The sequence below is a fragment of the Haliotis asinina genome, chromosome 5, assembly GCF_037392515.1.
Source record: "Haliotis asinina isolate JCU_RB_2024 chromosome 5, JCU_Hal_asi_v2, whole genome shotgun sequence".
Taxonomy (NCBI): domain Eukaryota; kingdom Metazoa; phylum Mollusca; class Gastropoda; order Lepetellida; family Haliotidae; genus Haliotis; species Haliotis asinina.
In genome coordinates, this window is record NC_090284.1 from 17,254,079 (window position 1) to 17,279,287 (window position 25,209).

Genomic DNA, 25,209 nt, shown 5'->3' on the forward strand with positions numbered 1-25,209 from the left:
TTTGCATGTTCATTTCTTATTCTTTATTTCAATTTTTATATTTTATTGCATTTTGTAAGATAAAAATTACGTGAACACAACTCCTTTAGCATTTGGGAGATGGTAGCCAGTATTTTTATTCTACACAAACAACATAACAAAATGTAAGTCCTGTGTATATGCTGGCACTCAGACCACCTCATGTTTCATGAGTAAGATCTCTTCCCGTATCGGTAAGTATCTTTAAACACACAGCAGTATTACCGTAATTTCAACTGCTACGTCAAAAGGTACAAAATGTTAGTGATTTTCACTGTGAAAAAGGATACCACTGACCAGCAAAAGAAACTCAGTTTTCGAAATAATGAATTCTCATGAAAGTAGCTCATGGTTATGTCTTCTGTTTAAAAACTTGACAAAAAAGCCAGAGCTGCATTTCTTTTGCTGTTCAGTATATGTTGTCCATCAAAAGCATGACTGCCTATGGAGACCTGATCAAATATGACAATTAATTAGATATCTGATTAGAAAGACTGATTATCATGTTTATCATGAATCAGGTATTTCATGTTACGAACCGGTTATCAATGGTCCCATTTGTCCGGTGTAATATATACTGTACATGCCATTTCAGAACATTTGAGATCCATTGGTTTGTATCTGATTATATCTCATCCTCAACCTCATCCTCATCATGACAAATTTTTAAATATGCATGCAGGTTTGACTCTTTTTCCCTGTCATTGATATACCACATGTTTTGATGATACATATCGTTATCAGGTGCTATTTATGATAGCCCAGTCCAATGAGTCTGCAGCTGGACATTCTGATACATGCATTTTGTCTGTAACTGGATGTTCTCATGTTCACACTTGTCCACTTGGTGTTCTGATATTGAGAACATCTCTGCAGCAGGATGTTCTAATATTCATATCAAGTCCGTAGCTGGATGTTCTGACATTCAGAACTGGCCATGTATACTAGCTTGAGCAAGAAAATGGATAGCTTTAAGGTCTGCCTCTGTGAGAGTTGACTCGCTTGTCAGACACTCCACTTCATACTGAACACTCTCCTGAGGAAACACATAGGCTGTTGAGTCCGACGTCTGGGCAGCAGACTGGCTCCCTGCCACCTGAACCACATTCTGAACCTGTAAACCTGTGTTAGGGTCAATGTCGACAACAACTGGCTTCTTCTTGGATCTGCTTTTCATTGTTTTGTGGCCGCTGTTGACATCAAAAGCTTCAGGATGTTGTGCAAGGTGACTGTTGAGATACTCCTTGCGGAAGAAACCACGGCCACAAACCTCACACTGGTACTGACGGATTCCTTGATGGGAGACCATGTGTCGCTTTAAGCTCCCTGGAACAGAAAACACATTCATTATTATATCTATGTGAAAAACAAGAAATCTGTTAAAAATGGTACTTTGTTATGGAATGAATCTTTGGTGTTGATGAAAGAGGCCAGAACCCAGGACATGCAATTCAACCAAGACAAGGATCAAATGTTTGTTGAGGTTTGGCCCGAGTGTCCAACATTAAAATATACCAGCCTTCAAAAGTTTAAGTTTACGTTTGGGTGTAAAGTTTTGTTGAGAATTTGCCAGATGTCACTGATTTTTTTATCATTTATTGAACTTATGACAATGTTTTCAACATTACAAATTTGTTTTACAATACATCACAGTATGGAATATTTTGCAAAATCTAGTTTCGAACAATCACCTGAAATATTCGACAACATTTACACTGGTGAGTCTAAATGTTTGATGGGTAAAATAGTAATGGATTGTAACAGAGACGTGAACAAGACCTCAGTCAGGATCAGGTTAAAACCAGATCCAAAATTTCTAATATTCACCTTAAGTGAAGTGAGTGAAAATGGGAGACTGACGCATCCAAGTTGATATAGCAACACTCACATATTTCTCGAATTGTTCCACTCAATGCCAAGCCCCAGGCAAGGTAAGTACATGCATTATCTTTGTCTTTTGTATGATGCATACTACAGACACCAAGTAGAGTCACCATACTTATGATCAGGGATTACACTGTATGCCGACTAGTGGTTGAATAACAATACAATACAGTATTGTAATCTGATAGCATTGCAAACATGCAATCTGAAACTTGATTGAATAAACAATTACACATTGACAAATTGCTATGAGTTTGTACTTCTGAAAAAAAAGAGAAAAAAATATCCTACCTTATAACAGAGAAGAACTTTATGGATAACAACTGCTTTTATTTGTGACTGCGACGTTTCCATACAGATTCTTGTACCGTTGTTAATCTGTATTGAAACTTTGCTCACACAAATAAAAGAAGTTGTTATCCATAGAGTTAGTTCTATATTGTGCTTCCCAACTTCTAAAATGCTACTCGAAGAAGAAAAATCCTACCTACCTACCCTAAAATTAAAAAAGGTGTAATCAGAATCACATTCTTTTTATTGGTCAATTTATTAGTAAAGAGCAGAATCTGCACTGTGCATCCAAACATATATGTTTTTTCCAAAATATCCTACCTTTGCTGTCAGATTTAATATAAGTATTATGAGCTGGGAGTCACCCAAGAGAGATAATTTGAACTCAGAAAACATTATAACTACTTCTTGTCTTGTGACTGACATTTCGGTGTAGATTCTTACACCATTAGTTAAATAAAACCGCTCATACACTCTTAGCTTGATAACGGTGTAAGAATCTACACCCAGATGTTGCTCCATGCAATAAACAATAGCTTGTTATCCATATAGTCACATGCTTCATTAATGCTACATGTATAATGAAACTTATGAGGCTGCAATATGATTTGTGTCCCCAAACAGTACTTCTGTTATTGACTCACCAACTTCTAGAATGCCAATCAAACAATGTGTAGTATTCACTCATCAAATTCTCTCACAGCGGGATAGTTTAATGATTACCGCTTTTACTCATCTTGCCAAAGACCCATGTTTGATTCCTAACATGGGTACAGTGTGTGAAGCCCATCTCTGGTGTACCATGCTGTGAAATTGCTGGAACGTTGCTAAAAGCATGGAAAACCTAAACTCACTCACTCACTCATTCTCTCCTAATCTGGGACAGAAGCTAGATACTCACTCTGAGCTGTGAAAACTTTGCCACAGTCGGCACACTGGAACACAGGGGCCTCCACTGGATGTTTGCAGGCTTTGTGTTTGTCTAGTCGACTCGGTGTGGTGAAGTCACGTCCACATTCGTCACACGTCACAGGTACACCTCCTCCCTCCTCGTGAGCTCTAAGATGGTACCGCAGAGACGTTGCTCGGGAGAAGCCCTTGCCACATAGATTACATCTGTGAAGCAACAACATAAACTGTGATAGTGATATGGTTACTGAAAATCGAAACTAAGGTGTCAGATTTGATTTTCAATGAATCAAACCAAATTTTTGCAGCCCTATAGAACAGTCACTTACCACAGCAGGCCACACACAAACAACTGACTTTTAGCAGGATCAAAAGGATTAATACGAACCACAGTTCACTTATCCTGAGATTAACTACTTAACTAAGTTCAACATCAAATTAGTGAAGCGCAAACTTGACTGTTTAGTATGTTTCTATTTTTGGTCAGTTTTATTCAGATCCAGTTGGTAGCCAAACTGAAGCACTGAGAACTGGTTCAGAATTACAACCCTCAAATGCTTCCAGTGATTGAGAACCACCATTACTGCAATATTGCTACCCTTAGCAGTAGCCTTGGTCAAGCAAACCAGCATAAATTTCAAGTGGAACAGTATAGGTCAGCTCTCATGTTGAACAACAGTCAGGCCATACTATTATGTCCTATGATATGGTGCCTTGTAAGTATGGCACAGTCACCTTACCAATAACCACAAGGGTATCTCATAATATAATACTTAATGTACAATATCCAAACATTTCTTCACAACCTGTTTGAGTTATCCAGCTTTCCACATGAAAAACTGACTGAGGAAGAATACTTATCTTCTTGCATTTACATCACATATCAACAATATGACTTTGTTGTTTTACATTGCACTCAGCTATATTTCAGCTTTATGGCAGAAGTATTTAGACAACTGGGTTTGGACCAGGCAATCGTGTGATCATCAGCATGAACATCAATCTACGCAAGTGAGATCCCTAAAGTCACCTTTCATCACAAGCACAGGCCAAAGACCAATTCAAATTCGGATGTTCACGGGTTCAACGTAATGAACACTTACAGGTACGGAGTGTCACCCGTGTGCTTCCGCAGATGGATGCGCAGACTCTTATTGTTGCTGAACTTCTTCGGACAGATATCACAGGTGAAGGGCTTGATGCCGGTGTGCTTGTATACGTGCACTGGGGACAGGGAAATACATCAAATTGGATGAGTTACCCATCTCATGCACTGGCCAGAAAGTCAGCATCATTTTGACTATTAAATCACATCATTACACTTCATCTGCAAAAACAATGCTTTTCCACTCACTTTACAACAGTCAATAAAGGGAAGTGTTTCACAATGGACAAAGTTTCAGAAATGGCATCACACCGATAGGAATTGCTTACTCTTAGCATTGCGCTCATTCCAATTAACTTGAAAGGAATTAAGTATTTTGTGTCACATGGCCAACAGTTTTCGATGCATGGCGCTTCATAACGATTAGTGACATGTATTTCTGTCTAGAATCTTACTTTCATAAGAAGGTGCCCCATGTCGAAGTGACTGACAGACAAGTATTAAACTTTCAGGTCCAAATTACACTTTTTTACCTCCAGTATTATATTTCGGCCCAAAATAGTGTTGGCATGTCTGTAAGATTTTCGAAGCCAAGAGTTTTTAAGCTCTCTTACCGCTAAGAGAGTTATAAGTTAATGTTAACGTATGGCACTTAAGACTAGCCTAGCAGTAAGAGGGCTTCAAAAATCCATACCCTAGGATACAAGGACAACCAAGTCAGCAAGTCTGACCACCTGAACCCATTAGTCGCCTTTTACATGTATGGGTTGCTGAAGCCCAATTCTAACCCGGATCTTCAAAGGTTCAAGTGATTGATGTTAATTGTTGGCTCAGTTGCAATATTTATGATTCAATCATACAAAATATAAGAGCTTAATTATCAATCCTGTCCCTACTGAATGTTTATGACTGTCATTATTAATCATCATTATGCTCATCACAGGAAATAAGAAAAAAGTCTTACTTTTGAAATTAACTTCTCCCTTGATCTCCTTGTTACAGAACTCACAAGTAAATTTGGGTGTTTTCTTAGGAGCTGATGTCACCTGTGATTTAACATCCTTGAGTTCCTTCTCAGCATCAGACTCAGCCTCATCTTCCTCCTGAGCATAGTCCTCATCCTCGTCCTCATCCACTTCCATCTGGGCACCATCTGTCGCGGAGGGATCAGGGATGGATGCCACCGCTGACACAGTTTCCGATACTTTCTCAACTGTTCCCTCCTCAGTGAGGTCCCCAACTGTGGCTTTCACAAGCTCCGCAAAAGCATTCCCTGAACTAATAGTGGCGTTGTTCACTTTGGACAGGATCACAGACTGTTCCTGGTCTTGGATCTGTTCCACACTGACGCGTTCCCCTTGGCTGGTCATCCTGACTCTCTCACTGAGCATCTTCAGGTCCGGAGTGTTCCACTGATCATACGGCACCATGACCATGTCCACTCTGTCTGATATTGACTGAGTTGTGGTTACAGGGATTCCTTGTTCCGGAATTACAGTACTTGTGGAATGGGATATGGGCTGATCCAATCCCTGAGTGTTATTGACTAGACTGCTTGTGGTTGGCTGTACGTCCACCACCAAGGTGGCTTCCTGATTGGACGGAACGTGTTGGGGTACCCCTTTCTGTGGCTCTACCGATTCCACAACAACACTTTGAGCTGCAGTTCCCTGAGAATCCATCACATCACTGTACACCTTCACATCTATCACATAATTTCCTGGTTCAACACTAGCCTCATTAACAGGCACTTCTCTTTCTGATTGTTGAGGTGATGACTCATGACCACTCTTGTCCATCTGAACCCCGCCTTCAGCTGCACCTTCAGCTCCACCTTGAGATGCACCATCATTCTGGGGAGACTCCATCTCCTGGAGTGCCTTGTGGGACTGGGAGACATCAACCAGCGTTTTCACTACTGCCACCTCCGCAACACTGACATCATCCACTTCCTCTGTTTCCATGTGTTCAGTCTTCATTAGGATCTGCATCACATTCTCCCCTAACAGATCAGCATCCTGCTGCACACAATACAATCAGGTGAGTACAACCTGGCCCACATCCTCCTGCACACAATACAATCAGGTCAGTACAACCTGCACACAATACAATCAGGTCAGTACAACCTGTGCCACATCCTGCTGCACACAATACAATCAGATCAGTACAATCTGTACCACATCCTCCTTCACACAATACAATCAGGTCAGTACAATCTGCACACAATACAATCAGGTCAGTACAATCTGCACACAATACAATCAGGTCAGTACAATCTGAACCACAAGCTCCTGCACACAATACAATCAGGTCAGTACAACCTGCCCTACATCTTGCTGTGTACAATACAATCAGGTAAGCACAATATGCACCACATCCTCCTAAACATAACGTATGTTAAGACCCATTTCACCTTGTTGGAGAGGACAAGGTGACAAGCTGACAGTCTACCCCATTTCACCTTGTTGGAGAGGACAAGGTGACAAGCTGACAGTCTACCCGATTTCACCTTGTCGGAGAGGACAAGGTGACAAGCTGACAGTCATCCCGATTTCACCTTGTCAGAGAGGACAAGGTGACAATCTGACAGTCTACCCCATTTCACCTTGTTGGAGAGGACAAGGTGACAAGCTGACTGTCATCCCGATTTCACCTTTTCGAAGAGGACAAGGTGACAATCTGACAGTCTACCCCATTTCACCTACCCCATTTCACCTTGTCGGAGAGGACAATGTGACAAGCTGACAGTCTACCCCATTTCACCTTGTCAGAGAGGACAAGGTGACAATCTGACAGTCTATCCGATTTCACCTACCCCATTTCACCTTGTCAGAGAGGACAAGGTAATAAGCTAACATTCTATCCCATTTCGCCTTGTCGGAGAGGACAAGGTGACAAGATGACAGTCTACCCCATTTCACCTTGTTGGAGAGGACAAGGTGACAAGCTGACAGTCATCCCGATTTCACCTGTTCGAAGAGGACAAGGTGACAATCTGACAGTCTACCCCATTTCACCTACCCCATTTCACCTTGTCGGAGAGGACAAGGTGACAAGCTGACAGTCTACCCCATTTCACCTTGTCAGAGAGGACAAGGTGACAATCTGACAGTCTATCCGATTTCACCTACCCCATTTCACCTTGTCAGAGAGGACAAGGTAATAAGCTAACATTCTATCCCATTTCGCCTTGTCGGAGAGGACAAGGTGACAAGATGACAGTCTACCCCATTTCACCTTGTTGGAGAGGACAAGGTAGCAAGCTGACAGTCATCCCCATTTCATGTTGTCTCATCCCATGGAGACACTAGAGACACAAGTAACTCACCTGACTGGCAATCTTCTCCTTGAACCAGTTGACCCGGTCAGTCATGTGTGTCCGGCGTCTCACCAGCTCCTCCTCCACAGTGTGGCAGCGTACCTCCATCTGGCAACACTTCTTTACAAAGTCAGTGATGTCCTCTGTCATTCCTTTCCAGTAGAACTTGTCACGAACCAACATGTATGTCTTGTTGCGACCATAGTGATGCTCTGAGGGATCAACAATGTGTGATGAATGGGAAAATTGTTACAACTTTGCTTGTAGGTTTGTTGTTTAATGTTGCATTCAGAAAGACAATTCAGTGACTGGTATCACTACCATCAATGTTAGGAATTTGGATACACTGACATGCATTAAAGTCAATAAGCTTGACTAGCTGATTCCCTTATATACTAACAAATATTATATAAGTGGCTTCATATATCACGCATGAGTTCCTGAAGAGCAATTCTATCTGAGCACATTCATGAATGACTGAAATGAAATGTACCAACAAAATGCATGAAGTGTGGTATTAAATGCAGATTCTTTTATCACAATCATCTCATATATTACTGTTTGTCAAGAGTAACAGAAATTATACAATGAAAACTACAACGTCAATAGGAGAGTTTTGTTTATCCACATTAATGACCACACAATCTTGAGATCATAACAATCATAATAATAATTGTACAAAGGTGACCCAAGTGAAGAACCCAAGGTACCTATGAGGCACTGTAAGGTGGAGAACCATTACCATCTGATCCTACTGGGTACCCACTTACTGCTGGGTGAATATCAAATTCGTCAACCAGTATTGCTCAGCTTCACTTGATTTGAAATCTACTCCTATATATCTTATACAATTACTTTCCTCCCCTTCCCTTCATCATCTATTGGCACTTATCTTAAAACTAGATGATTCCTACCTGAGTGGGACTCTCTGATGGCCTGTGTCCGTTCTTCCTCTGTGATGAGAACTCGTCTTGGCTGCTCCTCGCTGCCATGTCTGGAGACATAGTGCAGCACAGAGTCTATCAGCACAAAGCTCTTGCTCTTCCTCCTCAGACTGGACTTGAAGTTCTTGCTGCAACTTTGGGGGTATTTCTGCTTCTTGAGATACTCCAACAGGTCCTCATAGTTCTCCTCCCCTCCATCGTCTGTGTCCTGATACACAGATACATGTTACAAGGCATTTTGTACACAACATCTGCCTCAAGGGCAATGTGATCCATACCAGTGTTTGCAACACTTAAATTTGCCAGTGGCCATCAGGGCCTGCTGTCACAATCAGCGAAAAGCCCATGGCGCAGAGTTTACGTTTCATGTTTTTTATGTGTTGAAGACTTGTGCTGACATTCCATTGTGCCAAGCACTTAAATACCAGGAAGTGAAACTGTTATTGTAGCATGATGCATCATGCATGATTCCTGAACATCAATATAGAAAAAATATGTATGGTAAACATTAAAGTTTTAAAAAACAACAAAATAATTTACTGAAGGCCACAAGGGCCAGCAAATATTTGGAACTGCCAGTCCGATGCAATAACAACTTGAACTGGGCCTCTGGGCCAGCGATTATTTCAAATGCTGCTCCTTACTACACACAAAGTAGGTGAGTGTGTGAGTTTAGTTTTACACTGCACTCAGCAATATTCCAGCTATATGGTGGCGGTCTGCAAATAATCCAGTCTGGACCATACAATCCATATCATATCATCAGACAAATCAAAATTGAGAAATTGCAAGTGAGATTGCAGATATTTACAACTTTGGATAAACCGACAAGCACAGGGCTGATGCTGACAGACCTATATATCCAATCTGGGCTAAGCAGGCTTATGGCACTGGGTCATCATGGTCCTCCAGACTAAGAGGAAGGAAAGTTTGATGAGAAAACCTTTGTTTCTACATATATTTTTCAGTGTGTTTGCTATCCTATACAATGTTTAACTATGTTTTAAGTCCTAACCACTTGCTCTATATTTTAGTCAAAAATCCTGAAACAAGTTATGGCTAGAATGGATATAAATTAGTGATCTTTTAGTTCATTATAGCTGCAGCTCAATTTCTGTTTCTTTCAAGATATGGACTGATATTGATTGAAATGTAATTAATGGTGAAATTGTTCTAACATCATCCTAATCTGAACAGGACCTGTTTTCTCGAATTTCTAACCGAGTTCAACAATTTGAAACAGTTGAGTTTCTAACTCAGTCACATTTCTAAGACGAAAATGCCCTCAAAACTGAAGTAACCTTTCCACTACACTCAGACAGTCTACTAAGTTCAATACTGATTTCAGTTTATTCCGGGAAATGCATTTTTTCCACTGTTTTCTCAAATTTCAGTAAAAGCTCTCACTTAAGTCAAAATTTGGGCTTAAGTTTGTTTCATGGATAATAGGGTCAGAAATCTAAGATGATATGTTGTCTGCTTACTCCTGATACATCCATGTCAATGTCAAGGTCATCTTCGTCCATGGTAACATCTGCCCGTTTGAGTGTCGTGTTGAGGTCTGATCGTGTCCTCTCCTTGCCATGATCGCAAGACGGGCATGCACGAACAAATGCTTCACAATCTAATGTCAGACCCTTCCAGTATGTATTCCATGAATCAAGTCGGTCGATCACTTTGGTTCGACATACATGAGTCCCTACAAAAAGAAGTCAGATGTAACAGTACTGGTGAACGTGTGAGAGTGATATTCCTAACATGACCTTTCTCAGAAATATTCCTGACATAACCTTAATCAGAAATATTCCTGACATTACCTTTCTCAGAAATATTCCTAACTTTACCTGTGTCAGAAATATTCCTAACATTACCTTTGTCAGAAATATTCCTAATGTTACCTGTGTCAGAGATATTCCTAACATTACCTTTCTCAGGAATATTTCAAAGAATCATGGGGCACTTCATAACCTTAAAGAGCATGTTGGTGAGGATTATTTAAAAAAACATCAAATTGTCTTATAATTTCAATTCTAAAGTTTGTTTTCACTCTTCCCAGTTTGTATTTTAAGATTAGAATTTGAAAAAAGCATTTCAAATCTGGAAAATACACACTCATCATAGTAAACGACTGCGATTGAGGCAAAACAGGGCAGGGTGCAAAATAAAAAGGGCAGGGCGCAAAAGTCAAAGGGCAGGGCGCTGCGCCCTCCTAAATGTGCCTAGGGGAAACACTATCCTAACATTACCTCTGTCTGAGACATGTGCCCGTCTAAGCAGTGCCAGTCTCTGTGTTGCTGTCTTGATGACCACTTTCTTCTTGCCCTTGGCCCCTTGGAGGTAGTACAGCACACCATCCAGGAGGAAGTAACTCTGGCTGATCTTGCGCAGAACACGTTTCTGGTGGATAGTGAAGCCGTCGGGGTACTTGCCATTAACCTTGTACTGTTCCAGAGCTGAGTAATACGCATCCAGATCTTCCATCTGAGGAGCAAGTTAGTCCGAGATTAAAACATATTAATCAAACAGATGAGTATGCATCAATCTGATTGGCTGATAAATATATTACTGGATTGAACACAAGAAGTCTTTCAAACATTTCACTGCATTCTTTTCTTGAAAAGTAATATTTTCATCTCTCAGTAAAACATCTGAGTTAAAAAAAGCCATTTTAACATTGTGAAAAAAGTGCCAAATCCATGCATAAAACTAGAACATGCTAAAAAGCTAGGACTTTTATCCACTTACTAAATCAGCAGATTTTTATCCTCATGTTACTTGGGAGTATACAACCCCTAACTGTCCATTGGGTTCTAAGGTAACTGTCCAGTTATTATCTCATCTTTTCACGTACTCACTCAGTGCTGGATAACTGGAGGCTAATTCTGGACAATGTTTTGTATAAGGAGTCACTGCATGTGCTATGTATGCGTCAGTATAAGGCAAAACTGAAGCCTCAAAACTCTCAGGAATCAAGCTGCCAAATAGTCACCCACCAACTAATTTCTGCAATGAATTTTCCCCTGCTTCATGGTCTCTGTGCTGCCCTGGGACCACCCACCACCATATGAAGTTGGAAAACTGAATACATATTTGGAAAAACTGACTAGCATCTTGTGTCTTGTCATGTCTAGATAAAACCCTAACAGACATAAAACAATAATAGAACACTGTTACTTCACTCATGATGATGTTACAACAATAAACAAACTCTCTGGCCCCAAGGACTTACCCCAAATCCCAGGCCATGCATCCCAGAAGAACATACTCTATCCACAGGATGGTCTACTTGAGACTGACCCTCCTCAGGTGTCTTTGCAATCGGAGTCAGCAAGGCCTTCCTGCCCGACCTCCGCGTCACTCTGTCTGATTGTTGGAGTGACGTCTGCTTTTCCTGTCTCCGACTTCTACGCAAGCTTGGGGTGGAGGTGTAGTCAGGGTCCATGTCTTGGGTGGGTATCGCTCCATCGTCGATGTAGCTGTCGTCCTGCTCCATCTTCATAGAAGCTGCATCTGTCACAATGGACTCATCGTCTTTTTCCCTCTTAACACATAAAATGACCCAATCAGGACATGTGAAGGTCGGGTGAAATTACGACTAAGACATGAGATAATCTTGTCAGTGATTTAGTTGATGAGTATACAAAAGAAAGTAATGGACTGTCACCAACCTATCAACTGACTCCTGAAGCCCATTCTGATGTCCCCTACCATGATAGGGCTGGTATATTGCTAAAACCGGCATAAAACCTAACTCACTCGCTCACTATAAATCAACCCACCCATCCATTGTCTGGAGTTGCCATGGCTGTGATCACTTTAAACATGTTAGAAGACACATACTAATCATGTAGGTTGTGTCACATAAATAAATATGCAGTCATGTATTCATTCACTCATTCACCCTCTGGACCAGTCAAACCTATGAGTGTGTGTCTAGTCTCCTGCTGACAGATGCACATAGACAGTGTCACTGTCATGACAGAAGCAGAGATGCACTCACTCACTCACACACTCGCTTGCCACACTACTTACAAGATGTCTCTCCGTGACAGACACGACAACCAGTCGCTTCTGCCCCTTCTCTAGTGGTTTGGACGGAGCGACAGACACTGTCTTCACCTGGGTGTTCCTGGGAAGTGCCCTGGCATCCTTCTCCTTGTACTTCTCCGCTTCATCCCCAGTGACGGTGACACTTGCAACTTTGATGACAGGGAATGCATGTCCAGGTTCAATACAGGCCACATAAGGAGTTGTGCCTGCAGCAACAGATGACAGGCGATGATGAGTGTTGACAGTCCGCAGACTGTCCCTGTATCCACAATGCACCTCCATCAGACTGGCTGTGGTCTCCTCTTTCTGCTTGCTTGTTGTGTTGACGTCTATGTATGTGTTAGTATCTTGGTGAGACAGTTCTACAGGTAGATTAAACTCTCTGAAACCAAGGAGAATAAAAACATGAAACATCTCTTACAATATGCACCAATTCACAAAACATAATATTAACACACTTCAAAAGACAAAATTCAATTAAGTTAGTCATCAAGATGGAAACATGTAACCTGTATGTATCTGCATGTACCTGAATATATCTCTATGTGTCTGTACATGTGTGTGCTATGTAGCTGTATTTTCAAGCACCTGTATGTATCTGCCTGCACCCATATGTATCTGCGTGTGTCAGTACGTATCTGTATGCTAGATGACTACACATACCCGAATCTTTACATACCTGTATACATGTATCTGTATGCATTGTTATGCACTTTATGTACCTGTATATACCTGTATGTACCTTTATGTATCTGTATCATTAAGTCTATCTGCCCATATGAATCTGTGTGCGCCCATATGAATCTGTAAGTGACCCTAAGTATGTGCCCATATGAATGACTGAAGCTGTATGTGCCCATGTGAATGATTGCATCTGAATGTGCCCATATGAATGACTGAAGCTGTACAGTGTTCCCAGAAATTATTGAGAAAATCTTTGTTTTTTTTCTAATGATGCTAAGATTGGAAAAAGGGCTTTCACTATGCACTAAGCATTCTAAATAAGGGAGACAACTCTTGAAGGCTTAGAAGGTAGCTCATCACGTCAAGAGTTATCTCCCTTGTCTGAGCAGACGGCTTCCTGTGTTGACATGGCAGAATTTACAGCAAGAGAGAAAAGAAAGCTCATTCTAGATGATTTTGAAAGGGGTGAGGCTGATGCTAAAGTGTTAGCTTGTAGACATGGTATTCCTCTGTCTACAGTATACAAAACTTTGAAGAATATTCAAACAGGAACCGGGATAGAGCACAAAGCAGGGGCAGGTCGGCCTAGGAAATAAAGTGTTGTGGATCGCCGAAGACTTGGACAGATTGTGAGTAGGGGCAAATTGAAAAGTGTTGAGAACATCAGAAATGAAATGATTAGCAGAGGAAGTCCTCAGGTATGCAATGAAACAGTTAGGCAGGAATTACAGAGACTTAATTGGGTGAAAAAACGTGAAATTCCCTCGCCGTTGATGAAAGATGCACAAAAGGAAAAACGTTTAAACTGGTGTCGGGCTCATGAAAATCAAGATTGGGATAATGTTTTCTTTTCGGATGAAAGTTCTGTTTGGCTTTTCCCTAATTGTGTGAAAATTTGGACCAAAGATACTGTCAAACCTATCTACCAGCGACCAAAACATAGCCCGAAGTTTCACATGTGGGGTGGCATATCGGCTCGCAGAGTGACGCCATTGTGTGTTTTCACAGGAAACTTGACAAAAGAAAGATACGTTGACATTCTAAATGGTCACCTTCTTCCGACAGCACAAACATTGTATGAAGATGATTGGATTTTCCAGCATGATAATGACCCAAAACACACTGCGCGCTACACAAAACAGTGGTTGTCGGGCGAAAATGTTCAAGTTTTAGACTGGCCCCGTTACAGCCCAGACCTAAACCCAATTGAGAATGTGTGGGGAGTCATGAAGGACAGAATAAACCAAAAGGGACTGAGAAATATTGAAGATATGAAGGCCGAGGTGGTCCAATATTGGGATACCCTGTCACACGATTACCTACAAACTTTGATGGGTAGTGTGCCTAGGCGTATTCAGGCATGCATTGCTGGGCGAGGAGGTTTAACAAAGTACTAAAACAAGACTGAGACTGTAAAAGGATGATGTTTTAACATGTTTATGTAAGTAAAACGCCAGAAGTTAATAAACGTAATGAGTTACATGACTCAACATGATTCTCAATAATTTCTGGGAATACTATAAGTGCCCATATGAATGATTGAATCTGTACGTGCCCATATGAATGATTGAAGCTGTATGTGCCCATATGAATGACTGAAGCTGTATGTGCCCATATGAATGACTGAAGCTATATGTGCCCATATGAATGACTGAAGCTGTATGTGCCCATATGAATGATTGAATCTGTATGTACCCATATGAATGACTGAAGCTGTATGTGCCCATATGAATGACTGAATCTTTATGTGCCCATATGAATGACTGAATCTTTATGTGCCCATATGAATGACTGAAGCTGTATGTGCCCATATGAATGATTTAATCTGTATGTGCCCATATGAATGACTGAAGCTGTAAGTGCCCATATGAATGACTGAAGCTGTATGTGCCCATATGAATGACTGAAGCTGTATGTGCCCATATGAATGATTGAATCTGTATGTGCCCATATGAATGACTGAAGCTGTATGTGCCCATATGAATGACTGAAGCTGTATGTGCCCATATGAATGACTGAATCTTTATGTGCCCATATGAATGACTGAAGCTGTATGTGCCCATATGAATGACTGAAGCTGTATGTGCCCATATGAATGACTGAAGCTGTATGTGCCCATATGAATGACTGAAGCTGTATGTGCCCATATGAATGACTGAAGCTGTATGTGCCCATATGAATGATTGAATCTGTATGTGCCCATATGAATGACTGAATCTGTAATTGCCCATATGAATGACTGAAGCTGTATGTGTCCATATGAATGACTGAAGCTGTATGTGCCCATATGAATCTGTATGTATCTGTATGTGCCAATAAGAAACTGGGGTATCTACCGTTTTATGTACTGCCTATGTCTACCTACCTTCCATGAGCTAAGTATGCTGGTGTATATTCTGCCCGCTGGGGACGAGACACTCGATGTGGCATTAGACAAATCTCCAGGCACTGACTCCATGTATCTGGCTCACTTGAGATGAACGTGGTGATGGAGTTTTCCAAGTCTTCCCACACATCCTCTACAAACACACAGCAAACATGTGTTAAACCCTGATGCCTTGTAAGCAGTTTGCTGTTGTATTATCTATAAAAGGACACTCTTTACACATTTACGTTACACCGTTATCAAAGCAACATCAGTAATATTTGAGTGTTCCCCGAAATAGATGCACTGTAGCTATCCTGACTTTAATTTAAGAAACTTTGAGGTCATTTGGTACGAATATGTACTGTGTGTCACACATAAAAAGGTACAAACAGTGTTGATAAAGGAAGCACCCCAACAACAATACTTAGGACAATAACGAAGAGCAGATAGCAATGTCTTGAACAAACTTTGCTATCCTCAAAGTTATTACATCCTGAAAAAGCGTGCAGAGTAACAGGTGTGACATGCAGTATCAGAGATAGACACACAGGACCAGAGGGTCTTATAGGTGCACAAATTAATATAGAAGATCACTGGTTGACACACAGAACTGCATATCAACATACAGACTTGAGGGTTTTCATACTGTTAGTGTTACTCACTTGTCTCAGAAACAACAAAGTTCTCAAGGTCAAGGTCAATGCCGACCTTGCTCAACAGATCAGATCGGATGTGGAGGTCACTGAACTTTGTGGAATCATTTTCTCGCAGGATGACACTCTTCATCACACCATAGCTACAAAACAGTTCTGTCAAAGTCCAGTGTGCACATTTTTACATGGTTTAGCATCAGTGTGATCACAAACCTGATCTCAGCACAGAGATAACATTCACCTTAACATACTGTGTACAGAAGTGATAAAACATTCAAGTCAGCATGAATGATACTGAAAGGGCATGGACGAAAACTGTTCAATGTGTCCCAGCAGCACGACTGAAATGAGAAAAATAACACTCCCCATGATTCTTTGAATGGAAACTGTGATAAGTTTGGATGAAATCAACTGATTCAAAACCAATTTTGGCACCCCATCAAACTGTTTTTCAGTCTCACAACTTAAGATGGACAAGGGCGTTTGGACAGGCAACAAACACAATGATGATGGTTAACACTTCAGGACACACTATGTAAAAATGAGAAAAAACACTTAAGTCAGCGGATTGACTCTTAGTTTTTGTACAACATTTTTTGTTTTGAATGCTCTATCGCTTCAGTATTTACAACTCTGTTGTGTATGGAAGTATAAATCATGGTTCATCCAGAGTTAATTGGAAAACACTTCGTCACAGATACGTTTTCCACTGCGGACAAACAATGGTAGTGAAAATTCTTTTGCACATGCAACATGTTCAAAATATGTTCATATGAATGAAGTAAATGTCTTGAATTAGAAGTGAAACACCAAAGATGATTTATCAATGACCATCTATTAAATTTTCTTTTAAACAGAGCTTCAATGACACTGAGGACATTTATCATAAATCTTTTACATTTACTTTCAAAAACTGTGTGTGATTTGAAGTAACTCAGGTTAAAACTGGTAAAACTACCTAAGTGAACCAGTAAACATGAATATGGAGCTTTGAATCACAATCAGGTCAAATATATTATTAAAGCCAATCGGCAGATTGCAGCACAACTAAGGGACCAAACTCTTCTCAGACCGTTGTTATCCTGAGTAAGTGAGTTTAATGTTCTGCTGCACTCAGCAATATTGTAGCCATATGGGGGTGGTCTGCAAATACGCAAGTCTGGACCAGACAATCCAGTGATCAACAGCATGAGCATTGATCTACGCTTTTGCGATATGATCACTTGTGCCAAAAAAGTCAGTCAGCCTGACCACCCGATCCCAATTAGGCACCTCTTACAACAAGCATGGGAATATGGTTAACAGACTTTAGCAAACAGTCCTTTGACTGATGTGCACTTTTCCATGATCCTGGTAACAAGAATCACTGAACATACAACAGGTACATCATGTTTTATCTATAATCATCACGTCCAGCGTAGATACTTACCGACAGATCAGGTTGAGCAGGAAGTGGGTGATGGCTGGTGCTGACTTGTCGGCCAGTGTGGTCACCTCTGGCCACAGGGAGTAGATATCGAGGCAGACGGCGACATACAGCCACCGCCTCCCGCTCATGTACGGGCCGAGGATCTGCAGCTCCACCTGGTGAACACAATATATATGATTACATCTGGCTAGGTATGAAAGTGGTTCTAATGACAATATGACCACTAATATAGTAACTTCACACCACTGTTACTGTTGCTTGTGATGCACCCAAAAGATTAATTCACGTGACTACCACCGGGTACCCTTTTCTGCTGGGTGAACAGAGACGATTATGAACAAACTACTTCACTTGGGTAAGTGGCTAATGTGTGTCAATACACTGAGCAATAACTGGAAATGAAAAACATAAATTTGTTTATTTAGCTGTTTAACATGTTAAAATGCTTAATGCAAAGTGTAAGCCATGCATGACACTCTGAATAACTGAGACAGGACTTGATGATCCAGTGACTACATTATCAAGAGAATTCTACACAGTGTAGTCTGAGTGCAACCAGGAAATGACTCCAGTCAGTGTAATCACTGAATATGCCACGTCAAGACTGCTGAACACCTATTCTTCCCCAAGAGAAGTTACACAAAATTACGAAGTTTAAACATGGTGAAAGAGTTAAAAAATATGCTAACAACGGTTTTTGAGTTATGCTCTGGAAACGAAGTCTGCCCCACCACGAGACTAACACGAAAATGTTCCATGGAAAAACATAAAAAATAAAAATGCCAAAACTCTGTAAATAGCAAAAGGCACAACTATAGGTTGAGATCATTATATCTATCAAGTTTGGTCTAAAATTATTGAACGGTTTCTGAGTTATGCTCCGGAAACAAAATGATTACAGACAGACGGACAGACAGACGGACAGACGAGGCGTCGACTATATCCCCCCGCATTACATGCCGGGGGGATAAAAATATGCTAACAAAGTTGCAATACCTGCTTAAGAACTATATGTATGCTATTGCAAATTTGAGCAAGATAACATGGAAGTTTTAAATTCTGCTTTTACTGTCACTTTACATGATTTGCATGATATAATCAGAATCTAAAGAATCTATGATGATATAATTATCAGTCAATCCCTGACTTCTTTCTTAAACCAATGATCACGTTGTCATTGTAATCAATTCCCAACAGTATGTATTTCCTGGGATCAAAATGGTGCTTAATATGTGTGCCCTGGCACAGAAAATATTGAAATGCCAGGGATGAAATATTTTCAATGGCAGCATAACTAAAATGATCTAAAGAATCTCACAGCTTAACATGGGTGTGGCCATTGAAATACCAATGCACATAACAGGAAGTTTGGGAAATCCTATTTGGGGTGATAACATAGTTTCTGGGTAAGGTTACGAGTCAAGGACAATACGAAGATGAAATATATTTGCAGTCATTATAGTGTTCATATGAAGATGAAATATCTTTGCAGTCATTACAGTGTTCAGGAAATCCAGCTCTCAATTTTACAGGTTTACACAGCATTTATTCTGACATTAAACCATAAATTAAATGGCATAATTGTGATGCTTTCAGTTGGATCAAAAGATATGGGCACACTTATTTCCACACTGGCACACTAAAATTATTTGCCTGGGTTTTCGTTGTACAAAGCGACCGTAAAGCTCTGGTGACGTAAGTCACATACCTTAACATCATCTAAGACTTATGACAGCCTTAGCACATGGATGGTTTTGTACAAGTGCAACCTTGTGCTCTAGGCACCCATAAAAAAAATGCATATATATCCCTGATTTCAAAGTATCAAACAGACAGAAAAAAAGACAGACGTACCTTTTCCCAGAAGTGAGTGGCAGGTTCCATGTCTGGCTGAAACAGTTGTATAGGTGTGCTTGAGACCATGCTGGTGTTGCCGTCATTGTCCCCATCTTCTGGGTCCTGCTTGATGCCAAATAGTCGTGATAGAGATGGTGTGATTGACATATTGACATTGCTGCGAGATGCTTGGCAGTAGGGGCAGTTATGTATAATGTCTCTCACAATGTGGGAAATTCCGACCCAGTAGTACCGACTGCTGACTGCATTGGTTGTCTTTTCAATCCCATAATGAGTCCCTGAAGAATAATGTTAGTTTTTATGTTCTTTGAATACACAATGTTGTTTAGAAAGTCTCAAGTGATATATACTTCATATTTGAGATTACACTTTCTCATCAAAGTACAGATTCTAGTACTTTTTTAGGCTGAGTTCCAGGATTGGAACCAGTTCTCTCAGACTAAGGCACCTTATTGCCAGGGCATGTTACATCTGACCACAATCTTCTTACATTTTCTTTAGGAAATTGCTTAAAGGGAGAAAAACTCTCAGATTCAAACTAGTGAAATATGATTGGCTGTTCTTCATGGAATCATATTTGTTTATCATTGACTCTAACTTTTACTGGTTTGACTGGTGATAAGAATTGTTCAGATTGATAGACAATACTTTATTAATTTGAAAGTAATTTGTTTTGGATCACAGAGCTTGACAAAAGTACAAACAAATAACAACATAAAAAATTAAAGAGAAAATAAAAGAGAAAAATATGAGCTTTGAAATAATGAAATGATTATTATGTTAACTGGACATTCAACATTTGTTAAAAATTGCAATACTTTGAGGTACTAAATATGCATTCTCACTACACTGTGCAATATCAAAACTGTTAATCAAAACAAAGGATATACAACTAAGTTGGTTGGTTGGTTCAAATTGGTTTGTTTGTTTTTTTAACGCTGCATTCAGCAATATTCCATCTATATCTGTGAATAATCAAGTCTGGACCAAATCTGAGCATCGATACCATTAGTCGCCTCTTACATCAATCATGGTCTACTGAAATTCAATTTTAACCCTTGTCTTCACTGGTCATACACAACAAAAAGGTACAGACAACCTCATAGATGTATTTGTTCTTGACTAATGCTCTAAGACTGAAACAACTGGCAAACATCATTATTATGCACAATGAGAAAAAAGGTAGAAACACGATCTAGAATGCAGGTATACAAGTGATAACAAATATGGAGGACAAAATGGGAAATCAGAGTTCAGTTATCACGAGACATGATGATCTGCCATTGAAACTGTACCTGTGTTTTAAAAGAGATTGCTTTATGTGTAGGTGTCACAAACTATGGCAGAAACTAGCAATCAGAAACATTATCATTTTGTACCCAATAAGAAATCTGTAGATCCATAATGGATGAAAACAACATGTAAACATCCTAATTACATCCAAAACATTAAATACGAAGCGATCACATTGTTCAAGGAATATAGCACACATCTACTCAAAAAAGATATGTCACATACATCTTAAAGGGGCACTGACGTGGAACGAATAATGTTTCTCGCCACCGGTTTTATTACGAAACCAAGCTCCGAATTGGTCAGCACCCGCTCACTCGACCGTGACGGACACGGGGACTGGGCTCCTGTCCGCATTATTTCTGTCCACAGAATTTCTTCACCCTAAACAGTGAGCATGACCATCACATACCGTTATTTGAAAATATCCCTGGTATTCCTTGTCTGATTGTAACAAAATATCCCATGAGTGTAGTTTTTTCTGATGCCTGGATGGTATAGTGACTGTTCCAATTTGATCCTATTTCTGTGTTTTTGACCTCGATATTTAATCATTTCATGTAAAAATATGATGTCTACAGGCACGTAGCTAGCAGGCCATTTGTTTCATATAAGTCCAATAGATTGCAAAACTTTATATTTAGATAGTTTTGAGGGCTGGCCCAGCTGTCATAGCAAAAATCATATGTAAATTTTGGTAGCAGTGCCCTTGGTTTATTATCTATGATTATAAAAACACATAATTAATTTATTTGAATTGGTAGGGAAATCTGAAAATTTCTGAAAAAAAATGATTATACCTATTTACCCAAGTACACAGCACATGCCTATACATATTTCTTATGTAACAGTGTTGTTCCGTTGGTATTCTAAAAACAGTTTCGGCCCATAAGTGTTTTCAGGCTGCATGCAACGCAGAGATTACATCTTCCTTGATGTAACCCGCGTGATGGTATAAACCTACATGTGTTATTTGCCATCATTCACTTGATGGTCAGTTAATGAATTTATAACAGGTGTAGTTAGTGGTAACCCCACTTGGATTACCCGACAGGTGCCCATTTGGCATTTCTCTTGTCTGGAGTAAATACTCAACTTTATAAATTAAGGTCTGATGTGGCAAATGTATTGCATGCTATGTAATATATGCATGTAAGTGATGCAAGAGGGTTTGTCAGCTGAGTTACATCGATCTAAAGATTAACAGATAACACACTGATTGATTAATTACTTCCACAGCTAATTTGTCAAAAGGCAGTGTTTATGTGTGTGGATTTACTAATCTATACTGACTACACCCTGTTGTAAAGTGTGAATGTAAAAACAACATCCTTCCTTCAAAGAATTAACCGCCACTACACTGACTGATTGATTGCTCATTATTGGCTAACTAATGGCGAACATCATGCAATTAGTTGACAGGTGAGTTATCTCACTATACTTAGGTGGACCAATGAGACTATAGTGTGAAATATTCTGAAACGATGTGTCACTTTTTTGTATATTAGACTGCTGAAAGACACAAGACATAGAGCAGGATCATATGCCAGCTGCAAATGAATGGAATATTGTTCTTGCATGTGGATATTGATGGATACATTCCTGAACGAGGTAATAGCCTGACATTTTTGCTATAACTTTAGTCTCTTTTAAATTTAATATCTGCAATTTGTTTCAATTTATTCATTGTAGCATTCAGCAGAATCTGTATTACAGAAAACATGCACTAGGCCGCGAATAGCAGGTATGTGAAATATGATTCACGTTGGCAATCTATACAATGTTTAGATATTACAGTCACGTAATAAATTCACTATAAGTATAAGCCGATCATGTGGGGTTTTTTTTAATAACTTTCAAAATACATACAAATGCATCAAGAAACTAATTATGGTTATAAGACAAACTATTAATACATACACTGACTACATTATTTTTCAATCCTGACCATTTCTTTTACCACTGGCAGATGATTAGCATCAAAGTGTTTCATTTGTTTTCATTATAGTGACTTCATCTTTGTTGATCAGTCTATACTTAAACTATCAGTTGCACATATGGGTGGTCGCGAACCAGTCACGAATTCTGGGATATCATCCGTGTAGTCACAGTAGAAAAACAATAACAAAAGAAACAACCCGTCCACGGATATTGCTCCGCATCAATGCTCCTTTTAAGTGGAACAATGTCTTGTGTCTCTATAGGAATTTAATACTGAAGAAATTGTCCAAACCAGCATATGTCCAATCCGGCAAGTTGTCAACACCAACATAAAATCTCAGTCCCATCCATCACTTGTACATCTGTCATCACCTCTATAATCCAGCACATTGTCGGATTATTTATCAAATCCCAGTGAGTGCCAGCTTCCACTGTATCTAATAGTGACTGAGTGAGTTGAGTTTTAGCAATATTCCAGCTATATGGCGGCGATCTGTAAATAATCATGTCTGGACCAAACAATCCAGTGATCAACAACAAGAGCATCGATCTGCGCAATTGGGAACCAATGACATGTGTCAACCAAGTCGGCGAGCCTGACCACCCTATCCCATTAGTCGCCTCATACGACAAGCATAATCACCTATGTATCTAATAGCATCTTGTCTGAGTTGACAATTACTAACAATTACCTCTATAACAGTGTATAGAAATTTGCCAAGCAGAAGTTAAATATAATACAAAATGTAAACTATCATGTCGGGTGATAAATCATTTATCTCACATTTCACATTATATTTACCAAATTTGTTACCATGTTCACTTACCTTAAACCTCTGATGGGTTATTTATTCTTTTTACTGTGAGTAATTTTGATGTTCATGGATAGCCTCATGTTTTATATCTTGTAAGCATTAATCCACATAAAAATATTGTCACTTTAGCTGTACCACTTTTTTGCAAAGCCTTTGTCTGTATGTCCCATATGACTCTTTAATCCTTAGTGAGAATAGTGCTGAACACAAGTAAAAGGTGTCAAAATTACTATCACCGATACACAAAGGTATATTTCACAAAGAAATATTCAATCGATACTTCAGTGCTTGGAATTTTGTTTCTCCTTAATGAAATGAATGGTTAGAATATATTATACTAATGGAGGTGTGTGCTCGTTATGAGTTTCAGGGTTTTTTGAGTTAAGTTTGTGTTAACATCCAGGTTTCTTTTGTTCTACAAACTGAAAAATAATTTACATTCATTTCCTAGGAATTATTTAAGAAAAGTAGAAACTGGAGCACACCCTTTTCAAAGGAAAATATATGTAAGCTCCATCATTAATTAATAAACTATATTAATCACAATTTAAACCCTGAATAAATTATATTCATTCTGTTACCAAAACCAATGCCAAGATTTTAATGTGTGACGTTTTTGACAATTTCCAACTATTCCTGTCATATGTCTTTGAGTGAAGTGTGACCTTTTTTCACAGTTCATCATTAAATTTCAAACCCCCGGATAAAACGGAAGCAGATTCGATTTGTCACCGCACCTTCCGGGTCAATATGTGCCTCCAACACCGTTTTGCGTCGTTCCTCCTCGCTGATGAGGACCTTCCGTGGGACGCTCTGCTTGGAGTTGTCATCCTCGGCATTCGACTTTTTCCACTGCTCGATGAAATACAAGTCATCCCCAGTAAGAGAGAACGATTTGGCTCTTTTCCTGACCGCTCGTTTGTCACAGTCCGACAATCCTGGTGGATATTGACCGCTCTTCAAATATAAATAAACAGTAGACAGATTTATGTGTCCTTTCAAAATATGCCCCCTTCCATCCTTTTTGGGGGTCCTCTTCATTGTGCACTGGTCTTTCTGTCAAATTTCACCAATATGTACTCTATCAAGGGTATCGAATTTTAGAGGCAGCAGTACCGCCTCAGCCTTGCGACCACCATCTTGAAATAGGACCCGGATAAAATCCTCCAGGCCGGGAAATGTGAAAAGTGGGAGCGAAAGAATATAAACACATAAACCGAATATTAGAAACCAATATGTTTTGAACTTCACTCAACCGGTTTAAATAATTATAAGATCGGCGACCTTTGATTAAGAATTTAACATACAACATACATATATATTTGTACATAGTGTATATTTGGTATTTAATAGCAATGATACTAAATAATAGGAAAGTTAGTACACATACCTTGCCATTTCAATGCAAACTTTAGCACCTTCATGAAATTATAAGTGTTCACGCAAGAACACAGCATAAAGTGTAAACATGTCAAAATATAACAGAATGAGAAATAGTCCAATCTCTATCACAGTACGTAACATCAAAGTGTCATTTCATCTATCATGCGCTAGTCATTTTTCCTATATACTTAATGTTATTTGCTACGTATTCTGTCAGTGTGAATGTGTGACTGAATGTTTGTCTAATGTCTTAAAAAAAATGAAAT

The 25,209-nt window shown here is 39.6% G+C and overlaps 1 protein-coding gene across 2 annotated transcripts; it reads right to left on the bottom strand.

The window, feature by feature from the left end:
• On the bottom strand, positions 1-24,712 carry LOC137283632 (uncharacterized). 2 transcript variants are annotated; one of them, XM_067815227.1, is made up of 15 exons: positions 24,298-24,712; positions 19,509-19,789; positions 17,655-17,809; positions 16,235-16,368; positions 15,570-15,723; positions 12,503-12,902; positions 11,700-12,011; positions 10,717-10,951; positions 9,955-10,169; positions 8,441-8,678; positions 7,536-7,738; positions 5,172-6,225; positions 4,206-4,326; positions 3,095-3,309; positions 1-1,344 (listed from the first exon to the last, which is right to left on the bottom strand). In XM_067815227.1, the coding sequence occupies exons 1-15, from the start codon at positions 24,599-24,601 to the stop codon at positions 944-946; spliced, it is 4,422 nt and encodes a 1,473-aa protein (XP_067671328.1). In that variant the 5' UTR covers positions 24,602-24,712; the 3' UTR covers positions 1-943. The 2 variants fall into 2 exon arrangements, with proteins under 2 accessions (XP_067671328.1, XP_067671327.1); XM_067815226.1 differs by having other exon boundaries at positions 5,172-6,228.
• Positions 24,713-25,209: the final 497 nt, after the last annotated feature.

What these genes read in the sequence shown, in the direction of transcription:
- LOC137283632 (XM_067815226.1), bottom strand. Translation starts at nt 24,601, where the DNA reads ATGAAGAGGACCCCCAAAAAGGATGGAAGGGGGCATATTTTGAAAGGA. An exon ending in CTTTGTTGTTTCTGAGACAA is followed by an intron (nt 15,724 to 16,234) that starts GTGAGTAACACT and finishes GTGTGTTTGTAG; the next exon opens with AGGATGTGTGGGAAGACTTG. An exon ending in GCATACTTAGCTCATGGAAG is followed by an intron (nt 12,903 to 15,569) that starts GTAGGTAGACAT and finishes CCTTGGTTTCAG; the next exon opens with AGAGTTTAATCTACCTGTAG.